This window comes from Monodon monoceros, unplaced genomic scaffold (assembly GCF_005190385.1).
Source record: "Monodon monoceros isolate NGI ecotype Baffin Bay Population unplaced genomic scaffold, NGI_Narwhal_1 Super_Scaffold_21, whole genome shotgun sequence".
Lineage (NCBI taxonomy): Eukaryota > Metazoa > Chordata > Mammalia > Artiodactyla > Monodontidae > Monodon > Monodon monoceros.
Window position 1 is genome coordinate 84749132 of NW_021703778.1, and position 20015 is coordinate 84769146.

Here is a 20015-nt window from a genome sequence, read left to right on the forward strand (position 1 = left end):
CCCTCTTACACTGTTGGTGGGAATGTAAATTGATACAGCCACTGTGGAGAACAGTAGGGAGGTTCCTTAAAAAACTAAAAATAAAGGTACCATATGATCCTGCAATCCCACTACTGGACATATATCTGGAGAAAAACATGGTCCAAAAGGATACATGCACCCCAATGTTCATAGCAGCCAAGACATGGAAGCAACCTAAATGTTCATCAACAGAGGAATTAGTAAAGAAGGTGTGGTACATATATACAATGGAATATTACTCAGCCGTTGAAAAGAATGAAATAATGCCATTTGTGGCAACATGGATGGACCTAGAGATCATCATACTGAATGAAGTAAGTCAGAAAGAGAAAGAGAAATATCATATGATATTCTAAAAAGAAATGATAGAAATGAACTTATTTACAAAACAGAAACAGATTCACAGACTTAGAGAATGAGCTTTTGGTTACAGTGGGGAGAGAAGGGTTGGGGGGGAGGGATAGTTAAGCAGTTTGGGATTGACATGTACACATTGCTATATTTTAAATGGATAACCAACAAGGACCTACTGTATAGTACAGGGAACTCTGCTCAGTATTATGTAACAACTTAAATGGGACAAGAATTTGAAAAAGGATACATGTATATGTGTAACTGAATCCCTTTGCTGTACATCTGAAACTAATGCAACATTGTTAATCAACTATACTCCAATATGAAATAAAAGTTAAAAAAAAAAAAAAGAGGTAATAGTGCTGCAGTTACTTGATGGGTAGTGGAGTCGGGATTTGAACCCAGCTCCCAGACCTGGACGCAGGGCTATTTTGGACCCCGTGTTCTTTGCCCTGCTCTGATAAGGAGGATGAAGGAGATGAGCTGGGAGGGGAGGAGAAGGGAGAAAGTTGGCTTCTCTCAGATGGCAGAAAGGCGAGTCCTCCTGGTACCTGGCCAGCACCTAGGCCACACAAGGCCCACTACTTTGCATGTGAGACACCCTTTCTTCTTAGCCTGAACCAGCATCTCTTGTGTTGCCATTTCCCAGAGTAACCTAAATGCCAACCAATGGGATCTCTGGAACCAGAGTACGGGTGGTGTGTCTTGGTTAATTCATTTTCTTTACAATGCTTTCCTTATGAAAAGCTCCAAGTTCTCTAACTCCATTTCTCTCAAATGGCATCTAAGCATTTATCTCGAGGATTCGTAGATGTGGTTTTAGGGGTCTGTAAATCCCCTGAAAATGGAAAATGAAATTCAGCTCTCAGTCCGTACCATTCATTAAATTATCAAAGATGTCCATGATTGAAAAAGGCTAAAATTTGCTATAAAGGAAGAAGAGAAAGATGTGCTTTTTAGAAGAAAATCACTGAACCCAGGAAAATTTGTAAAATGGCCAGAAGGTATAATAAACAGCAACTTAATAGAAATAGACCATAGAAATGAAAGAGAATACAATGCTCAAGAAGCCCAGGGAGAAGCAAGGCTGAAGATACATTTCCCTTAATTGTCTCTTCCTTCATTCGTCTAAGCCCAATGACAGCAGCCACTAACTCATGCCATGCTAAGGAAAGAACTGAGTGGAATCATTACTTTACCTCCCATTTCCATATTTGAGGAACGTTATCTCTTACTACATTCTGATTCAATTGAAACAATGGAATTGAGAAATGCCCTATACCAAATAGCAAGAAATGTTCACAGGAACCTGATGTACCAGCTATAATTCTAAACTAAAATATTAAAAATTTCACAGAACACATATCATGAATGTTAAAAATGCCTGTTGAACTAGCGATACGTGGACAAGGTGAGCCACTGGGATGTCGGCCTGAAGCATTTGACTGTTGCTGTGGTACAGTTCATCTGGTTTTCTGAATTATACGCTTTTCAGGGGCTCTGCCCAGCCTTACAAGATGAGACTGGTGGTGTAACCACGACCTGACGGCAAGTATTCCAGGTAAGAATATTTTGGTATATTTTAAAAGAAGCTCTCAAGGATGTTGACTGACTTAAAAATATTTTAAAAACACGATACCTTCCAGACCTCTTAAACATCAAGAGGCAGGATATAATGATTTGTATATTTTATTTTGACTTTACATGCGGTGTTAAAAACCCAAAGTACATATTATTTACACATCCACAATACAAGTTTACAAGATATCTATACATGTTAAAGTACTCTATAAAACAGTATAGAGCCACTTCACTTTAGGGTTACTTTTTATGCCGTACCATTAAAAAAGATACAATCTGTGTTTACCTTTGCACAAATGGATAAAGCATTTTAAAATTAAATTAACAGGATACAGACTAGATTTTATGTTAGAAATTTCAACATAAATACTGATAGAACTCACATTACAAGCTACAAGGCAGCACGATGTTACAAAATGTTATCCGGGTTCACATAGAGTTACTGTTCCACTTTCCGCACGCTGGGATTAATATTGGTAAGGTGAATTCGAACAGGTTTGTCAGCGATGGACTGAGTAGTGTTTATCGTTGGTTGGTTTAATTTATTATCAATCTGTAATACTTTCGTTTCAAAGCTGAAGTGTTTCAAGAACAGAAGTTTTAGCTTTTGAGCTTCCAGAGACCTCAGGGAATTGTGTTCTTTATTAAACAATATTCTCAAAGGAAAAGAATGACTGCATCCGTATTCTACATTCTGCATCAAAATGCTCTGGTCTTCTGCAACCCATCTCCCCCAAGTAATAGATATCATCACGGGAAAACAGTTGAACTTATTTGTCTGACTAAGTCAGGAGCATTCCTCTGCCTTGATACTTTCTAGATGAGGTTCAATAAACCGTGGTGTGCAGCATATTAACCGAAATCGTCATCAGGGTTGCACGTAATCAACTCTAAGTGGCTTCTGCAAAACTACAAATAAATGACCCTGTATGGTTTCCGCAGGTGTCACATTACCCAGGAAACCTCACTTGACTTCACATTTTCACTGTTTCATCCTTAAGAAAGTAGGAGTGGAGTGTGTGTCCTGGCAAAGGATGTAATGCAGCTATTTGGATAGACTGTTTTACAATTAACTGTTCTAGATTGTTAGGATTTTTTAAAAGTCTTTTCAGGCGCTGGTTGAAAAACATTTACAACTGGCACTCAGTAAATGATGTGCTATACCGAAAACACTTGACATATTTGAGTACTTCTATGATTCTCATGAATAAGGCACAAAATGCACAGATTTAGGTAAACTCACATGTAATATGTACAGTATACTGTCATTACCTGCATGACTTAGGAGAAGATTCTCACATCATACAACATAGACAACATGATTGCACCACTGTTAGGTTTTCACAGACTGTTTCTGCTAAGCCAATTACAACCCTCTCACATCCCCTTCTTTTGTCTTGTTTTGTGTGTGTGTGTGTGTGTGTGTGTGTGTGTGTGTGTGTGTTTGTTTGTTTCACCTTGGGGTTAGGGGGAATTAAAAGAAGAGGAATTTTACTACATGGGAGAAACCAAACACAATCAAGATAAAACCTCATTAGTGTGTCCAAGGTTGAGTAGAGTGATTCCGGCTCGGATTCACAGTGGACAGGTGAATTTTACTACTGAATACTGGTGGATAAATCAAGGATACCTCTTATCATCTCCATCTCCTTAAGCTGGCAAGACTGTTATAGAAGTTTTAGTGAATAGCAGCACAGAATTACTTAGAACTCTTACATTCTGGCATTGGGTAACACGTAAGTCAAGTTAATCATTTTGACCGTCAAAATCAGCCTCGGTTTTACTTCCTTCTCAAAGCTGAACCCAATGGACTGCTGTGGGAAGAAGTTATTGTCTCTTGTTCAGTAATGTGCGATGTAAATAACTCCATAGCACTAAAAGATGCAGTGGGCACCTAAACAAATCCTAGTGGGGACAGAACATACACACACACACACACACACACACACTTACACGCACACACACATGCACACGCAACACAGTTCCTTGGTGGCATGAAAAAAAATGCCACACATAAAAAAATGCTACAGTTTGGGTCAAAGACTGAATTTTTAGCAAATTGGTAATCTACAACTTCTTTTCTTTGAGACATTACCATTGTTTTTTGACATTTGTGCAAGAGGCAAGGTGAATGCATACATATTAAAATGTTCACATTTAATGGGAAGACCACACAGAATGGCAGTCTAAGTTGAACCCATTTTCAAGTATTTGCTCACAGACAGATTCTTCTGAGCACTGTATCAGCTCTTTATACTGGTTACAGGTAGCCCCTCGGAGCCACATATCTCTTTAGTTTCAAACAAAAGAAATGGAATGACCAGCACCTTCCTTTGTTTTCAGGCAAGTACACAGAAGCCTTGCTGCAGTAGCTACGTATGGCAAGTTCTGATGTTGCCAAAGTTAGGAAGAGTTTCTTTGGCCACTTGGTTCTCTTAAAATACAAGCGAGTCTCTTGTCTTAATGTACCCTTACAACATCATCCTCTCAACAACATGGACAGGATAAAGCCACATGGGGAAGAGCACACTTGAGGCCTAGTAAGTGTATTTGTTCAGTGGTCTGACAGATGTGGTTTGGGGAACAAATGAAGGCTTTGGTGGTACATCAGGTTTTAATGACGGTGTCCTCTTTAGTCCCGTCCTGGGAAGGGTGCCATTACTGGTGTAGCTGCTCTGTCTGGAGAGGGAAGGCTGCAGATGAACACTTACTGGTGTTCCCTGAATATAGTCCACCTTCGCCCCTGCGGGGGTGGGCATGTAGCCTCCACGGTTCATACTAGGCTGTCTAGATAACAAAACACCATTTGGTGAACTTAAGTTTTTAGGCATAGCAGATATAGAGTGCCTCTGGGAGGAATTTTTATGATAACCCCTCTGTCTTTCCAGAGAAGTCATTGGGACGCCAGGAGTGGTGGGGACGTCCACTCGCTTGGTTGGGCTATTTCTGGGGAGAGTCGAGGGAGGAGAGTAGAGTGATGCCTCGCGATTAGGGACCTTGGGCGGGACCTCAGACATAGGTCCCACGGGATCCAGCATTAGGGTCTGGTGGGCCACTTGGATGTCTCCCATGATGGCTTTGGGGTTACTGTTTGGGTCATTTAGATGCTTCAGGAGATCGTTGAGGGTGTTTCTGGAATCCACAGAACGCCGGTGATCCCTTTTACTGGATGACTTTGTAAGAGGGTGGTCAATGTTTTGAAGTTTCTTTTCAGCTTTGTGAGCATTGGAGTTTGAGAAAGATGTGTTGTAGTCATGGGTAGCATTAGGAAGGACAATGGCACTGGGGATATGTCCATGACTTAGTGGGGAATGCGGTGGAGGACTAGAAGGAAAGAACTGGGGGGTTTCCTTCCTTGAAGCCCCGTGGCCGTGGGCCTTGTCTGAGTGGCTCTTCATGGCCTGCAGGGTCTTCTGGTGAAGCACAGGTGTAGACTCAGGTGTCGGGAGAGCAGCCAGCTCGGGAGGTTGGCCTCGATGGTCCATGACCATGGATTTCGTATCTCCACTGGGTGGCAGCTCTTTCCGACTGGTCAGCAGGTTACTATACAATTTGGGAGAATCTATATTCTGTTGATATTCCTTGACTGGGCTGTCAAAGAGACCATTCAGCTTGGCAAAACTTCCACTGGAGTCTGTGCACGACTGGGCAGATTCTGCATCTTTATGGATCTTTCTGTTTCTCCGAATAAACATGTCACGATAGCAGTATACTGCCACACCTGCAATGAATGCACCCAAGACAAAAGCCGCAAAGACACAGGTGATGAGGACATTCATGTGGACCATCTGGTTGGACTCTCCAGATTGGACTTCCCATCGTACACCTGCAACAGACACACAGGAGAAGAGTCTGAGTGAGGAGCTTCTTTAAAACAATATTAGCCAGCAAGTGGCTCCCACTGAACCAACACTACCTTCACATGGTCCATATGCTTAGCTTGGAGGGTGAGGTGGACTCCAAAATTCCATATTTTTTCCTTTAATCCCAATAGGATGCCCAGAGACATTTATGATCGCTACAAATACCAGGATAACTCTAATCTTCCACTGATCTGTATTTGTCTTTTCCCCTCCAATCCCTCTTAAATAGTTGTTACATAACATTCAAAATTTTAAGGGTTTCTACCTAAAAATTAGAGCTAGAAGGTATATATTTTCTAAGTGGCCCATTTTAAACTCATAAAATGTTTTTTTCTCATGATTTTCTCTTAATTCATAAATCAGGATTAAAGGGCAGCTACTGGGATTAGGGAAATGTATGAATTGGTATAAATATATATTTTGCTAAAATGATTATGCTAATGCAATTATGCTATCTTAATTAGAATGAAAGTATATAGTTCGTTCACAAACTAAAAGCATTTGCTTGGTCACTGTTAGCTACAAATACAGCCTCTCATGTTTCCTTTGTGTTTTTTTTTTCATTCCATCTTGGAGTGAAGCACTCTTGAATTGCCTGCTCTGAAAGAAATCCAGACAGTCTAAGGAAATATACTATGTTAAGTAATATTATCCAATTGTCTTAAGATATTTAAGAAATATTTAAATTAGACTAGAAATAGAAGAGTGAATTAGTTTATAATTATTGGGATTTTTAATGCAACCACAGACATCTAGACATGTTAGTTTAAGAGGTATCCAAGTCTGTTACATGCTACAAGCACAGCTATCCCAGAGTAAGGTAAGTCAGAGTGATTTGAAGATTCTGTTGCTCTAGGTTAGTACTAAGGCCTTTGAACATTAGTTGTTTTTAACCAATGTTGAGGGCTATGGAATTCAGTGGCATTGTGAAAGACAAAGAAAGAAATGTAGAGAGAAATGGAATTACTAAAGAAAATAAAAGAGGAAGAATGATTATAAAATTGTTTACAATGAAAACAAATAAAACCAAAATCAATAGATGTAAATCATAAATGACAATGCACTGCTATAAAAACTGATTGGAAACCTGATACCACAGTTTAGTAAGCACTAAAGAATAGATTTTTTTCCCAGAGTGATCTGTCTAACAAGGTAACTCAGCAGACAGCTCTTTGATAAATGCTTCTATTATGGGCTGAAAATGATAGTTACGGACGAGCACTCTGTTAGGTTTCAGTGCTTGTGGCGTTCAAACAACTTGGCGCCTCCTGTACTTTTCAGATTGCATTGTAAATTGCAGCTAAACAAAAGTCTGGGAAAGGCTCCTCAACAAAACATCCGATATCAGGATATTTGCAATTAATGAGTTTTGCTTTTGGATATCGCTGGGGTGACCCTCGGAATTCTCTGATACCCAGCAGAGTGTAGCTTTTTCAGACAGAAGCCAACACGGATTAGATTGTCTGAGTGGCTGTTTTACCAACTCCTTCTTCAACAGCTTTCCACCTCTTTCATCTGCTAAGGAATGCACACTCCACATAGCCACAGAAAACCGGTGTGAGTGTGGCCAGCGGCGGCGATGGTAACAACAGACGAAGCTCCGTCCGGCTTCACCTCCACACGTTCCTCAGAGATATTAGGAATCAGGTTTCCACTCAGTGAGAGATGAGTTCCCTGGTGAGGCCTTACCCTTTGGGATACCTGATAAAGGATCAGTAAAATCAGAAGTGTTTGGGTCATCTTGAACTACAAATTTCCGGGAGCTGGTCAGTTTAGGTCTCCAGGTATCAATCACTTTAGGTGTAATTTCTGGGATACTTGCCATTGTGGTAACAGAAGATGAAGATACCTCCATGTCTGTGGTGGCAAACAGATTTTTATTAACATGGGTAGTGACAGCGGATGGCTTCTGACTGGTCTGTTGTATTTTCAAGTAAAGTTTAAGCAAATTTTATGAGAAAGCCTGTTCTAGGATTTCATAAAAACACATCCAAGGAGATTATACCAAATCCTTTTCTTGCAAGGGAAAAATATAAGCTAAAAATGAACAATAAAGACATATTAAGCAGATTTCGAACTTGAAGACACTGAAAATACTCCTCTACGAAGCCTCTACGGTGATTAATGACACTCATGGAAAAGGTACAATGAATCCCAAACACTAATTGCTAGTTTCTCATCCTTTTGTGAGACAACATCACTTCTTTTGTGTATATTTGTTTAAAGCATTTTCATAGATGGTTGGAAACTGTATTGCCTTCACTGGGGAACCTACAGTGTAATGTCATCAGAACACACCTGATTAGATCTGCATAAACACTTGATTTTAGACCTGACAAAGAGGCTGTCCTGCTTTACCACAGGCATCTCGTCTATCTGTAGATTACTGACTGCACCGAGGGCTCACCATCCATGGTAAAGCACTGAAGCAGGGATGAACCTTGTCTGTGCCTTCCAAAATGCCCGGGGAGTTTCTTCCAAAGAGTTAGCAGCAACTCATGCAAAAGAAATGGCATTCACAAGCTGAATAAGGATGTTCTGATACACAAGATCTTCCATCCTTTTCTCCCCTCTGAGGAATGAAACTGCTGGTAAGTTTTAGAACCAGCAACAGGATCGGGAGTAACTTAACCTCTTTGTGTGTCTATTACTGATTTCTGCCAAGTAGATTTTCCCTCAAAATGTAAGCATATGATCTTAGGTTAAACCCCTGGAGACCCCAATTCAGACTGGTGCAACGGTCACAGATGAAGACTCCAAAACGGATGCAGACAAGAGGGGCACAGGGAGCCTAGCGAACATCTTAATACATCAGAAACCAGCTTCATTCGATGGGAACCTTTTTCACACCACTGAGACCACAACATTCAAAGGTTTCTAGGATCACCACAAACCATTCAGAAAAGATCTCTCAAATTTATAAATACACATTTTGGGGAAATGTGTATTTGTTTACTAGGTCTTAGGAAAGGTGAGGAGAGAAGGGGTAAATAATGAAATTCTGCCATCCATTGAATATAGATGACCAGAGGGAACATTCACAATGCACAGGGGTGAGAGAGAAGAAAGCTTGGGTGGACGGGCGTGCAGCTGGAATGCAGCCTATGTTAATCCATTGGATTTTTCTTAAAGGATGTGCCTTGGTCAATGATGGGCTGTTAACATGCTACACAGGGTGAAGTGCTGAATAAGAAAAAGTCTTTCGGACCATCAGGGGGGTTATGAGTCAAAGCAGAAAAATGAAGGGCTGCCAAACTGTGCAAAAGGAAGGGAGAAGGGGCTGAAAATGCTGAACTGAAGGAAAGAAAAGGTTGTTAATTCAAAAAAATGAAAAAAAACTAACCAGATGTTGGACCGCCAAATATTTTGTAATCTGGTGTAGTTGAAGTAGGCAAAATTTCTAAAAGAATTAAAGGAACAAGTAATCAGTAAAAAGTAACCAAAAGAAAGCAAAAATTTACGAATTCCAATTAACTCAAAAAGTCAAAAGAAAGGACTATAAATTAAAAGAGTAACCTACTGCTTAGACTGCCTTTCTCTAGATTTCCTACAAGATTGTAAATCGTGAAGGAAAAAAAAAAAGTAAGATTCTTCTCTAATGTATCCCCATGACCAAACAGCTCAGCTTTTGTGAAGTTTAAGTTAAATGCTAGGTGGCATGTGTCCTGAGTCATTATAAAAGGCTGATTGTAAAATAATGTTCACGTGCAAATGTGGTCAAAAAGAAGCACCAGGAGGGAAAGGAAGATTCGGTCTTACCATGGCAGTCCCCTAGATGGGCTGTGTTGCCATATTCCGTGTCCTGTTCAAATCCTCCAGCGCTGTGGTTATGGAAAGCAAAGAAGTCTTCAGTTAACAGCCTTCATAGGAACACAAGTGACAACCAGAGCAGAACCAAGAACACAGATGGATTAGTAAGAATGAGCAGGCAGAAAAAAAAAAGGACATTTCAACATAGCTTGCTAAAATGAGTATTTCTATTAAACATTTGGTAACTAGAATGTTTAAGAGAGCAGAAGAGAATTGGTTCTTTCTCTCCATCCATTTCCCGTAGGTATTTCACTGTCTACAATCTCCTTTCCCTCTCACAGCTCCAGATTTTCTTTTTTTCCTTCTCCCATACAAAACAAACAAACAAAAAACAAAAACAGAAAAAAGGAAAGAAAAAGAAAAGTAAAGCAAAAAAGAAAAGTAGTGTTATTGGAAGTTTTCTAAAATTTCTAGCTTTAGAGTCCCTGGAGAAGATAGAAGCACATCTGGAGAAGATCTCAGCTAATGTGACAAAGTATACTTACAGCATCCCTGGGGTCACTTGACCACAGGCCCCTGGGCTTAACCAGCCACAGTACGGGTCTCGAGATGCAATACAAGACCTGTATAAAACCAAACAGAACGTAAATTGAATTTTCTCATCATCAAAGGTAATGATGCTGTAAGACCCGGGATAAGGAAAGAAACATCAGCCTACTTTTTACATGATGCATAACGCTCACAGCGACTGAGGGGGATGCGGATAACACAGCTAGAGAACGCCACGTATAAAGCATGATGAACTTTATCCAACTGGAGTGAGATGACCCTTCTGTCCTCCTCATTCTCAGCATTGCACCTATATTGTGGGAGACATTTTGAAGATAGACGTTTAGTAAGTCAAAAGCTACAGGAACTACACGAGGCAAGTGAGGCTTGGTTTTTGCACTTATTGAGAGCTGGGGAGGCGTTAAGGAATACTCTCAGTAGCAAACCAGGCAAGCACGTAGTTTAGGAAGTAATAATGATGTGATTCATCTTCTGCTGCTCTGCATGGCTGGTTTAATTTCAGGCTGGACAAAGGGTTTTTTAAAGATTGGCTTCCCGTTCTGATGATCGAAGGGAATTGCATTTGTGAACAGCATGTTAGACTATAGGGAAGAAAAAGGATAATGTTTTAATGCATTTAAATCTTCCTGTGCTAGACATTTCTGGATCTCTCCTTAGTCTTCTTTGCTCCATTTCTCTCATCTATTTCTTGTTTGTTTTAATGGTCCACATAATTTTTTATATCAGTGGTTAGAAGAAGTATGGTGTACTGTGTGTGTGTGTTTGCAATCAGCTGTCTGCTCCATGTAGCATCCTGAAATATATCTTCAAGGTAAGAGGGTGGTGGGAAAATATTCTCATTTTCCATAGGTGACAAACAAGGGCTGAATTATTTTTAAACTCATCACTGTCTACCCTCCAAGCCCTAGCGGACTCAGGAAAGCAACAAACCCGGGTTTTATTTCAGTGAGGAAAAAAACAAAACAAAACACTGATATGCCAAACCACTGCTAATTTAGAGGGCTGGAAGGAAATGACTAGAGGAAACACACACTGGAAGTACTAGAAAGTGTTCTCGTATAATATACCTACTTTGCATGGTTGTACGCTTCAATCTCTTCCAGTAACACGCTGTCATTCAAAGAGAAAGGACTGGTTTTTGCCAAAACTTTAAGTACCATGCCAGCTTCCGAGCCAACAAAGATGACTGTGTAGTTCTGGTGGGGTCCCGCAGAATGGTCAACGGCGATGGCCGTCAGTCTGTACCTGCCGGAGGAGGGGAGCCAGGTCAGGGGGGCGGCCAACAGGAAGGGAAGCCACTGGATGGGAGAGGGCCCGTGTTTCTGCACAGTCTTACCTGATCCGAGTCTTTGTGAACCAGGGCTCGTCGGCAATGGGTGGGACGGCAGAGTCCATCAGGGGGTGGGATTTAATGAACGACAGGGTTTCATCCGGGAAATCGATGGAGGTTTTATAAGCTTCGGCAAGCCCATGCTTTGCACAACAGCCAGGCCTGAAAGGAACGTAGTGTGTTTGGTCCCCCCTCACAATTTGTATCTAGGGATTAAGTGTCCATTGTGGAAGACGAGGTCAAGAGAGAAAGGAGAGTGAACCAAACCAGAGGAGCGATGCTATTTCCCTGAACTCTGGGGACTCTCCATATTCAGGCTCTCAGAGTCATATTCACTGACTTTCTGTCTGTAGCGCTGCACATGGACCCTTCCTGGAGTGGGAGGTTGGCCCAGCTGCTCTCTGAGGATGGATGCTTCCCGTGACCAGAGGGTTTTGTCAAAGACAAAAATCCTCTCCGTTTTTTTTTTTTTTTCCTTACCTTGGCTTCGGTACTTTGTCTTCAGGGACTGCTGTCCAAACAGAATCTGGAGTTTTCTGTTCTTTAAACCGTCCTCTGAATACTTTTTCAATGTCATCCATGCTAAATGCACAGACTGCAGAACCTGGAATGCTGAAAAAGAGGAACGGTATCAGGAGACAATGGGCCTGTTCTCGGTTCCCACAAGCGAGATGCGGAAGGCCTTTTGAAGTGCCAGGGATCTGTTCTCACCTGTTGAGCTGTGTGGTAAACACCCCGACCACAGTGGGGACGCCATTGATTTGTATTATGTCTGTGACAGACTGCAGAACATCAAAGTAGAAAAAGGAATCTCCGGGGACAGAACAGTTAAGACGAGCCTTCAGAAATGAAGTCCAGTGTTTCTCCAGGACCCGCTGGGAGCCACCCATGTCATTTTTACATATGCGGGCCACACGGGAATATACAGCCTGCCCACGGGACAAAAGCAAAGCAACGGGGTTATGAGCACGTTGGAAGAACGGGAAAAAAAGCTGCCAGATAAGGGAGGGATGAAACATGCTAAAGATACATGTGGTTCAAAAGACTCCGGCAGCCTTCTCCCTAGGGATCTGTATAGTAAGAATGTCAACTAGATTTATCTGTGAGAAAAAAGGGCCATTTTCCTGCTCTGCCAAACAAGCTCCATAAGAAGTGAGCTATCGAACGGCCCGGCTGAATGGAAACCATTCCCATGCTCTGTTCTCATATTGTTAACAAAATGCACCATTCTTAAACCTGGCATAGAAGGGGCCGCAATATTTTAGAATCATATGGGCTTGTACTGAAGTATTCAACAGTGAACAGGGGCCCTTACTTTCCATCCTGCCTTTTGACGCTGAGAAAGAATAGCTATCAATAGATTCTAAAGAGTTAAAGAAGCATCCATAGCTCAAGGGAGCCTGCAGAACATTCTCTGTAGTAACAGAAAAAAAAAAAAAGAAATCTCAAGGCCCAAGGCTGCTGTTCCCACTCTGGCCATTGTGCAGGCAATTCCACAGCAATTATTCTCAGGGTAAGCAACTCACCTCTCTGCACTTGGCCCTAAATGCTTTGAGTGCTGGAAAATATGCAAAGACTTTACCAAAGCGGGCTCAATTCCATGCAGTATGAGTGCACAATCATATACTTGCCTTGCCTAAATTATTATGTTCTACAGCAATTTCTCGAAAGAAGAAATAGACATAGTTTCCATATTCTATGGCATGAAGAAAGTGTGGCTCTGAAAGAGAAATTGAAAACAAACTGGTTCCTAAAGGATAATTCAATTAGTATCAGACCCTGACTGCCAGGCATGACTGACAGATGTCACATTGCTACATTCAAGCCAAGGAGAACTCTGATATGCCAGCGAGTCTGTGGAGTCCCAGTATGGGTGTGTTGAAGCTTCAGGGAACCCGGAGTCTTTAATGTTAGCTAATGGACTAGAAAAAGCCTACAGGGAAATGAACTACAACAAAGGTCTTTGTTTCAACAGATTTATTCATTAACCTGTAGTTAACTAGGGAAGGAAACTTCTTACGTTGAAAATAAAAAATCTTGATTTCTAGACTCCAAAGATCAAAATAACTCTGCAGATACGAACTACTGATTCCCAGGGTTAACTTTCCAGGGTAGGTAGATGGAAGCGGGCAAGGATTATTACATGCATTTAGAGTTAGGCAAATGGCACACAGAATTGAGATCTTTTTTTTCAGGTCACTTAGGATAAAAATCTACTTTCCTGACGTGGCTACTGATCTCCTCATCCCCCATTAATGCTCCTGTTCACAACCAAGGCAGCTTGTACTTGGCTCTAAATAAACCATATAAAGTCATGCACTGAATTTCCTGATGCCCAGGTCTCCTGTTCCCACTCGGCCATGGTACTTCCCTTGGTGATCTCCCAAAGCCGTTCTTCAAAGATACCTTTGATCCACTTGGAATCATATTTTATAGTACGAAGGGCAGATCCATCGCCCATGCTTCGATAAATAACGGCATCACTGGCCAGGAAGTCAGCCACTGTGGCAGAATACAGCTTCCCATCTGAAACCAAAGTTATAAATTAGATAAAATAGCCATAATTATCCTAAGTGTGTTATCTTATATAGTGTATTATAGCCTTTGGAGTGATTTCACCTACATTATTGCTACATATACAAATAAATCTAAACCCGATGCTCATAATCAACCTGTGACAGCTTGACCCACGGGATCATCTAAGTTTACAGATGAGGGATTGAAGCATCAAAAAGTTAGGCAACTTATTCAGGGTCACTGGCCTAGTTAACAACAGAGCCAAGTGTCAGAATACTTATAATATGCTCACTTTTAATTCCTCTTTTTTGAAAACTTGTTCATAGCTTTTAGTCTTTTTTTTTTTAGTGGTATGTGGGCCTCTCCCTGTTGTGGCCTCTCCCGTTGCGGAGCACAGGCTCCGGGCGCGTAGGCTCAGCGGCCATGGCTCACGGGCCTAGCCGCTCCGCGGCATGTGGGATCTTCCCGGACCGGGGCACGAACCCGTGTCCCCTGCATCGGCAGGCGGACTCCCAACCACTGCGCCACCAGGGAAGCCCAGCTTTTAGTCTTTGAAACACCTGTGTCAAGGTAGCTATCCTAGTTATGAGCTTTTTTCTTCCTTTAAATTCCTTTTGCACCTTCAATGTCATTAATCATTTATATTCATTACACTAAAGAATCTTACCGGCAAAAAGGGCAACATTGGTTTGTCTGGCATCAAATGGGCACCTTGCCAAGCCACTAATTTCTTCCCCATCATACTCTAAGGTATTCAACTACAAAAGAAAAATAAATAGCTAGTGTCATATCTGTTCAATGTACATGTTTGAAGGCAATACTGCTTTATTTGCGATGAAATTCTACGGGAAGAATTCTGTCTTTATTCCTCCATAGCATTAGAGATAAAACAAATTACTGGGTCTATAGGAGAAAGGATTTGACGCTAACAACATTCCCGTAAAGGAAGAAAAGTTGATTTAAAAAAAGCACATTGTATAAAATATACTTACCCTATAGTATCTACACATGGGATTAAAAGCATTGGTGCCACAAACAAAAACCATCTCATCGTTTCTCGGAACAAATACTTTAATAAAGTTGTGGCATTCATCCTAAAGAAAGTAACAATTACATTAACATTAGACATTCCATATGCTTACACTGTGGGCTCAAGCCCCCACAGAGACTCAATCTAGTAGGCACTTGTTTGTTTCACTTACTTTATGCTTGCCTTTCATAGCACAGTTTTCTCGATCCTGTTGTCTTGACCGCCATGTCAGTTTCTGTATCAATCAAGCAAACCAAAGTTCAATATTTTAAATATCGAGGGGAGAGGGACATTAACCAAGTTCTGAGAGAGTGCAAATAAATATGCCAACTACACTTGCTCACCTTGTTTGGTATTACTTCTGTTTTGGGGATTTCATTTAAGTTTACCGTATAAACTTGATCCCTGTTGGAAACAAGGCAGTAAGTCATATCATGTGAATACATAAAAACGTTAAGCTGATTCTTATTTTATTTTTACAGATCTGCTTTTATTGTGTTTTGGAGATCATTTGGATTTTCTCTGTCTCCAAGAAAGTCAACAGAGAGTGTTTTTTCATTAGTGAGTCGCTTTTATATATCACTGTGGTTAGGGAGCAAAGAAAGCTCTTCATGCGTGGGTCAAACTGCTACTTGGTATTAGCACAGACATACTTCTAATATTTGCTTGAATAATTCCAAGTTAAAAAAAGAATAAAGAATGATTTTTTTCTCCTGCTGCTTTAGGAATAAAGAATGGTGCATGGTTTCTTGATGGCAGTAATAAAATAAGACTGCGAAAGGTTTTTGCTATATTTTGTTCCTGGTACACAGCACTGACTCTTCCGGGTGAATATTTTTGGCTACTTGCAATTTTTGATCACAATACATATTAGTTTTTCATGAACTAGACACATTAATGCAAGCACCACAAGAGAAAAGAATTTTAATCTAATAAACCAACGAGAGGAAAATTACCTGCCAGCAATATAAAGTGTGTCTCGAATTTTCAACATCAGCTGAAAGTCCAGCCTATGCTGTGATTCATTGCCTGAAGGGCGTCCTCTAAAAACCGGATATTGCCTTGAATCTGCAAGTAAAAATGGGCTAAACCATCAGTCAGGATTACGGAGCTGAAGAATCGATATACAGCATTGATTAGCTGTATATACTAGTTGTAAAAGGGTTTTAACTAAATTCCCCTCTTAAGGTCTTGAATATGAATGAATAAAGGACAGTGAATGTCAGCAAATGGTCTTTTTCTTTTAACTGAAAACATATAACCTATATATGGGCTGCTTTAGAAAAGCACCTAACTAAACTGTCCCATTTTCTCCAGACACTAGGAAATGATTATGGATAAATTAGTATGTAAAACATTATAAAGACATAAAACTCTCTCTCTCTTTCTAAAGATGAATATGCTTAGAAAATCAAAACCGAAAAAGCTTCCTTCTTAGAAAAGGAGAATGTTCTTTAGATCACTTACAGTGATAGTCAACAGTATTAAGGGGTTCATCGTCTTCAGGAAAGCTGACTGCTCTCAGCTGGGAAATCATCAGAAGCAGCATGTAGGCACAAAGCAGGAAGAACCTCATGGTGGGCCAAGATGAAATCAGAGCAGCCCCTCCTCAGAAATCCCACTTAGCTACGGGAAAACAGAAATAGTTTGGAAAGATCTCTATGCTGTGATGAAACTGTTTTGTCATTTGCAATCAGCTCAATTTTCACCACCAGCTCTCCAATGCCCCCCCTCCCATCAGAAAGATGGCAGTGGTGGAGGAGGTACCTCTGAAAACACAGGCCAAAGATGGAATCATGCCAAGTCTGATTAAAGCATCTGGTGAGCATATTGAAATTTTAGGCCAATTTGCAAGAGTTTTGGAGGTAACTACATATGTTATCACAGCAAAATCACCAGAACCACAAACAGAAATGCTGGTTGCTGATAAGAAGATGGGCAAAGTTGGGATTCGAATTTTAATTAAACTCCAGTCTGCTTCCCTTCCCCCATCCCTGAAATAAATCCAGTACAGCCCGTCTCTGCCCCCTCCCCACTAAGATGCCCAAGCTGCCTCAAGAGTATCCAAGGAGCTATCAGTCCTGTTGCCCCTCACAGCCCCTTGAGGCCTGCCAAATTCCCAGCATTATTTAAGCCCTACCCCTAAATTCTTAAGTAGAACAGTTCCCTAAGCTTAGAAAGAACAACATGAAAGTAATGACATGAATGACCTTGAATCAGGGTGAAAGAGAATTAAAAGAAATGAAATGATTTCATGATCAATCAATCAGAGAGGGGCCGGGATGCAGCAGCACAGCTGACACCAGATGACTGGAGAAGCCTATATGTTTACATAAAACCATTTGGACACAAACCAATACCCTAAGTATGCCTGTCCTCTTAGCTTTATTAAGCTTTAGAGCCATACAGGGCCGTAGGGACCATCTAGTTCAACCCCCTCATTTTTCAGATAAGAAAACTAAGACCTGGAAAAATTAAGGGACTCGCTGGATTTCATGGAGCTATTTAGGGCAAGATCAGAGTCCAGACTCACATCACCTGAGTCCCCATCCAGGCCTTTTTCATCAAATTAGATAATGAAATTAAATGGCTGGGTTTTTTTTTTCTTAGAAAATATAGCACTGCAAAAAAATCTTTGGGGGGGGTAATGAATACACTCATTATCTTTACTGAAGGGATGTTTCATAGGTGTAAGCGTATGTTAAATTTTAACAAGTTGTACAATTACATATGTGCAGTATATTGTATGTCAGTATCTCAACAAAGCTTATAGTGTTAATTGTACAATATTAACTGCAAAAATCTTTAAGTGTTATTAATTTATTAGAAAAATAAATTAAGGCCCTACTGGGCCAATGGGTATTTTTGCGAAACTGTAAAATCTCTGCTTCGCAACAATATCACTCCTTCTTCAACAGAAACTGTCACTTAGAGCTACTATACTGAACAGTAAAACATTTAGCTTTAGCCTCAATCTCATATATCTAAGAACTTTAGGTGTGATCATGAGAATCACTTCAAATTCTGGGGGAGTACAACCACTCAACTAAGTACTTCCCATGCCTCTTTCATCTTAATGTCAAAAACACAGATGCACACACATGCATTCTATACAACACTCTCAGTATTTGTCTTTCTAACTAGAGTAGAAGCCAAGTATGTATATGTGGAATGTAGAATCCTAGGTTTTCAAAAAGAGAGAAATATATTGCCATACGATTTTTCTCAATGGACAACTAATCCAGCGGTAAGTTAACACACTTAAAACACTATATCGCTTATATGTGGAATCTAAAAAAATGGTACAAATGAACCTATTTACAAAACAGAAATAGAGTCACAGATATAGAAAACAAACTTATGGTTACCAAGGGGGAAGGGGGACTAAATTGGGAGATTGGGATTGACACATACACACTATATACACACTATAAAATAGATAACTAATAAGAACCTACTGTGTAGGACAGGAAACTCTCCTCAGTACTCTAATGACTTACATGGGAATAGAATCTAAAAAAGAGTGGCTATATGTTTATGTATATGTATAACTGATTCACCTTGCTGTACAGCAGAAACTAACACAACATTGTAAATCAACTATACTCCAATAAAAATTAATTAAAAAATAAAAATAAAAATGCCCTGCAAAAAAGCCTGGAGGCGTGGGCCCTGCGGCAGCATCATTCTATACTCTAGTTGAAAGAGTGTGGACTTTGGTGGCAATGGGACTGGGGCTTGAATGGAACTCCACCACTTACCAGCTAATCGACCTGGGAAAGGTTCTTTGATCTCTCTTCGCATTAATTTCTGTAAGAACTAAAAGCTTGGCACCTACAGTTTCTGAGCAAAGTTAATCTTCCTTGCCCACTTCCTACAGGACACCATGGATATGACCAAGTTGACCTTAACAATATGAGCAAAGTCTGGGGAAAAGATATCCTAAAATATTAAAGCTATTTGGCCAGTTCTTTTCCCCACAAGTGGATAGTTAGTTTAAAATACGAAACGACTGTTCTTAGAATAAATTTTACAACTTGAGCCTATTTATCAAACCTGAAAAAAAGTAAAAAGCAGTCACCAACAATCCTACCATCTCAACCCAACAACCGTAATGATTTCGTTCTAATCTTGCCACACACACATATTTTCAATCATGACAAAATGACCTCTTTCAATCTACCATTTTTCCTGAAGCAGCACCTTCCTGTCTTGCTTTTCCACAGTGTTTTTCCATTTGTAAAGACCCTAAAGAAGATGTGGTATATATACATATACCACATATATATGTATACAATGGAATATTACTCAGCCATAAAAAAGAATGAAATAATGCCATTTGCAGCAACACGGATGGACCTAGAGATTATCATTAAGTCAGACAGAGAAAAACAAATATCATATGATATTGCTTATATGCGAAAGCTATAAAAAAAAGATACAAATGAACTTATTTACAGAACAGAAATAGACCCACAGACATAGAAAACAAATTTATGGTTACCAAACGGGAAAGGGGGGGGCATAAATTAGGAGTTTGGGATTAACATATACACACTACTATATATAAATAAACAACAAGGACCTACCATATAGCAAAGGGAAGTATACTCAATATTTTGTAATAATCTATAAAGGAAAAGATCTGAAAAGGAATATATATATTTGTATAAGTGAATCACTTTGCTGTTCACCCGAAACTAACACAATATTTGTAAATCAACTATACTTTAATAATAATAAAAAAAAACTCTAGACATTGAAGCAGTGTAAAAATATGAAATGTTGTCCTAGGAATTAAAGTCTGCTGTTACATCAATCCCAAACGGGATGTTTCTGCTGGGTATCAGAGGAAAAAACCAGAAACACCAATGAATCCTAAAGAAACACAGAAATATCTGCATGAACCCAAGAAGGTAGTTCTGTGAATCTTTCTCCACTAGGACAGGTAACTGAATGGTTCACATTATGTGGACAGAGCTTCCATGCCCCCGACAGC

The 20015-nt window shown here is 40.2% G+C and overlaps 1 protein-coding gene across 10 annotated transcripts in view; it reads right to left on the reverse strand.

Moving 5' to 3' along the window:
* Positions 1-3346: 3346 nt before the first annotated feature.
* SEMA6D (semaphorin 6D) overlaps positions 3347-20015 on the reverse strand; it is a 141705-nt gene continuing 125036 nt past the window's right edge. For 3 of the 10 annotated variants that reach the window (XM_029237894.1, XM_029237893.1, XM_029237891.1), the window contains exons 2-19: positions 16484-16642; positions 15973-16084; positions 15361-15421; positions 15189-15251; positions 14979-15080; positions 14654-14744; positions 13876-13995; positions 13101-13189; positions 12181-12398; positions 11950-12081; positions 11476-11631; positions 11211-11384; positions 10288-10428; positions 10115-10192; positions 9579-9679; positions 9163-9219; positions 7509-7676; positions 3347-5782 (exon numbers count right to left, since the gene is read on the reverse strand). In XM_029237894.1, coding sequence (XP_029093727.1) covers positions 4494-5782; positions 7509-7676; positions 9163-9219; positions 9579-9679; positions 10115-10192; positions 10288-10428; positions 11211-11384; positions 11476-11631; positions 11950-12081; positions 12181-12398; positions 13101-13189; positions 13876-13995; positions 14654-14744; positions 14979-15080; positions 15189-15251; positions 15361-15421; positions 15973-16084; positions 16484-16592 — 3261 coding nt within the window. In that variant the 5' untranslated portion in view covers positions 16593-16642 and the 3' untranslated portion in view covers positions 3347-4493. Of the gene's footprint in view, positions 5783-7508; positions 7677-9162; positions 9220-9578; positions 9680-10114; positions 10193-10287; positions 10429-11206; positions 11385-11475; positions 11632-11949; positions 12082-12180; positions 12399-13100; positions 13190-13875; positions 13996-14653; positions 14745-14978; positions 15081-15188; positions 15252-15360; positions 15422-15972; positions 16085-16483; positions 16643-20015 lie in introns of those variants that run through there. The other 7 variants (XM_029237896.1, XM_029237895.1, XM_029237898.1 and 4 more) reach the window with 7 other exon arrangements.